General features: G+C 60.1%; 1 protein-coding gene across 1 annotated transcript in view; it reads right to left on the bottom strand.

Moving 5' to 3' along the window:
* The window catches only part of SH3BP1 (SH3-domain binding protein 1), a gene marked incomplete at its 3' end in the record, with an annotated part of 9,713 nt that overhangs the window by 3,264 nt on the left and 4,969 nt on the right, over window positions 1–1,480 (bottom strand). The window contains exons 9-12 of the mRNA XM_009708066.1: window positions 1,010–1,078; window positions 524–614; window positions 104–246; window positions 5–19 (exon numbers count right to left, since the gene is read on the bottom strand). Coding sequence (XP_009706368.1) covers window positions 5–19; window positions 104–246; window positions 524–614; window positions 1,010–1,078 — 318 coding nt within the window. The remainder of the gene's footprint in view (window positions 1–4; window positions 20–103; window positions 247–523; window positions 615–1,009; window positions 1,079–1,480) is intronic.

Here is a 1,480-nt window from a genome sequence, read left to right on the forward strand (position 1 = left end):
CTGCCAGCCGGAAGAGTCCCTGGGGATGGGGTGAAGAGAAAAGGTATGTGAGGGGCTGCATTTTTGGGGAGAGGGTGGCAGGGATGTCAGGAGTGCTGCCTACCTCCTCCCTCATGCCGGAGGCCAGCAGCATCATGACGCAGGCTTCGATGGGCAACGCAATCTCCCGACCCAAACTCTTGAGGTGCATCTCTAAGGGCACACCGTAGTATCCTGCCATCGGGGTGTCTGCAGTGAAGGAGGGTTCTGGAAGAGGGAGGTGAATGTCGGGAGGGACAATGGCCACTGGGGCCATCTAGCATCTAGCCATGGCGACATATCGCTCCGAGCCGAGCCTGGCTGGATGGAGGCAGAGGCAGGGCAGGCAGCATCCCCAGCCCACCTCCGGCTGCGGTCCCCAAAGTGGGAGGCAGCAGCAGACACAAGGAGGGAAAACCCGCCTTTCCCAGCCTTGCCGGCCACACTCGCATCCCCTGGGCTCAGCTGTAGCCCTCCCTGGGCTGCATGGAGAGCCAGTGGGTACCTGACTGGCTGTGGCTTTCCTTCAGTTCCACCAGAGCCGAGTCCAGAGATCCCAGGGATTGCCGGTGGTACTGGGCTTGGATTTCCAGCAGCTGCCAGACAGGGGACAGGCAAACAGTGCTCAGTTTAGCACCAGCCCCTCTCAGAAAGACCCCCATCCCCAGGACATTGCACCCACATGCAGACGGAGTGAAGGGGGAGCTGCAAGGAGAACCCTCCTGGGGTCCATGGGACCATGTCTGTAGTGAGGGGTAGAGGGTAAATTGGAGAGGGGAGGTCATTGGGACAAGCTGCTGTGTCTGCAGTTGGTGCTAGCGGTGGTGTTAACTGGCAGCGCATGGAGCAAGGCCAGCTTTAGGTATCTGCTGGTGCCTGGGGCTGTCCCTTGCCCTGGGCGGAGGGTTTGGTGCGGATGGGAACAAGGCTGGGCTCAGACATACCCCAGGAGGTGCTGACACACTGAGGAGGAGTGTGAGAGAGGACGTACTTTGATGAAGTAGCTGGCGTAGCTGTCCTCTTTGGTGGAGAAGTGGTAGAGGTCAGCCATGTACTCGTCCTGGAAAGGGAGACACAGAGAAGAGCAATCTTCCACCCCCTCCCTGGCACCCGATGAAGAGGAGACACTTTCACAAGTCCCCCTTGTCTGGGCTGTGAGTTGTCCAGACAGGGTCTCCGGGTGCCGTGGGGAGGCAGGCTGGGACCGCAGGGGGATTCCTCCTTGCTGCCATCGCTTGCATTTGGGTAGTGGCACGACCTGCCCTATGATCATGGTCCTGGCACAAGTGGCTCAGGGACAAGAGGTCCCTGCACCTCCAGCTCCGGTGAGCCCATGGACTCTGCCAGACAAGGGGCTGGGCTTTTCAGAGAAACAGGGAGTGGAGAAGTGGAGAAAGTTGATATGAAAGTCCCCTGCCACCCAGCACAGACCCCAGTTCGGCTGGCTCCCAGCCCAAGGGGG

The sequence above is a fragment of the Cariama cristata genome, unplaced genomic scaffold (assembly GCF_000690535.1).
Source record: "Cariama cristata isolate BGI_N322 unplaced genomic scaffold, ASM69053v1 scaffold29579, whole genome shotgun sequence".
Classification (NCBI taxonomy): Eukaryota; Metazoa; Chordata; class Aves; order Cariamiformes; family Cariamidae; genus Cariama; species Cariama cristata.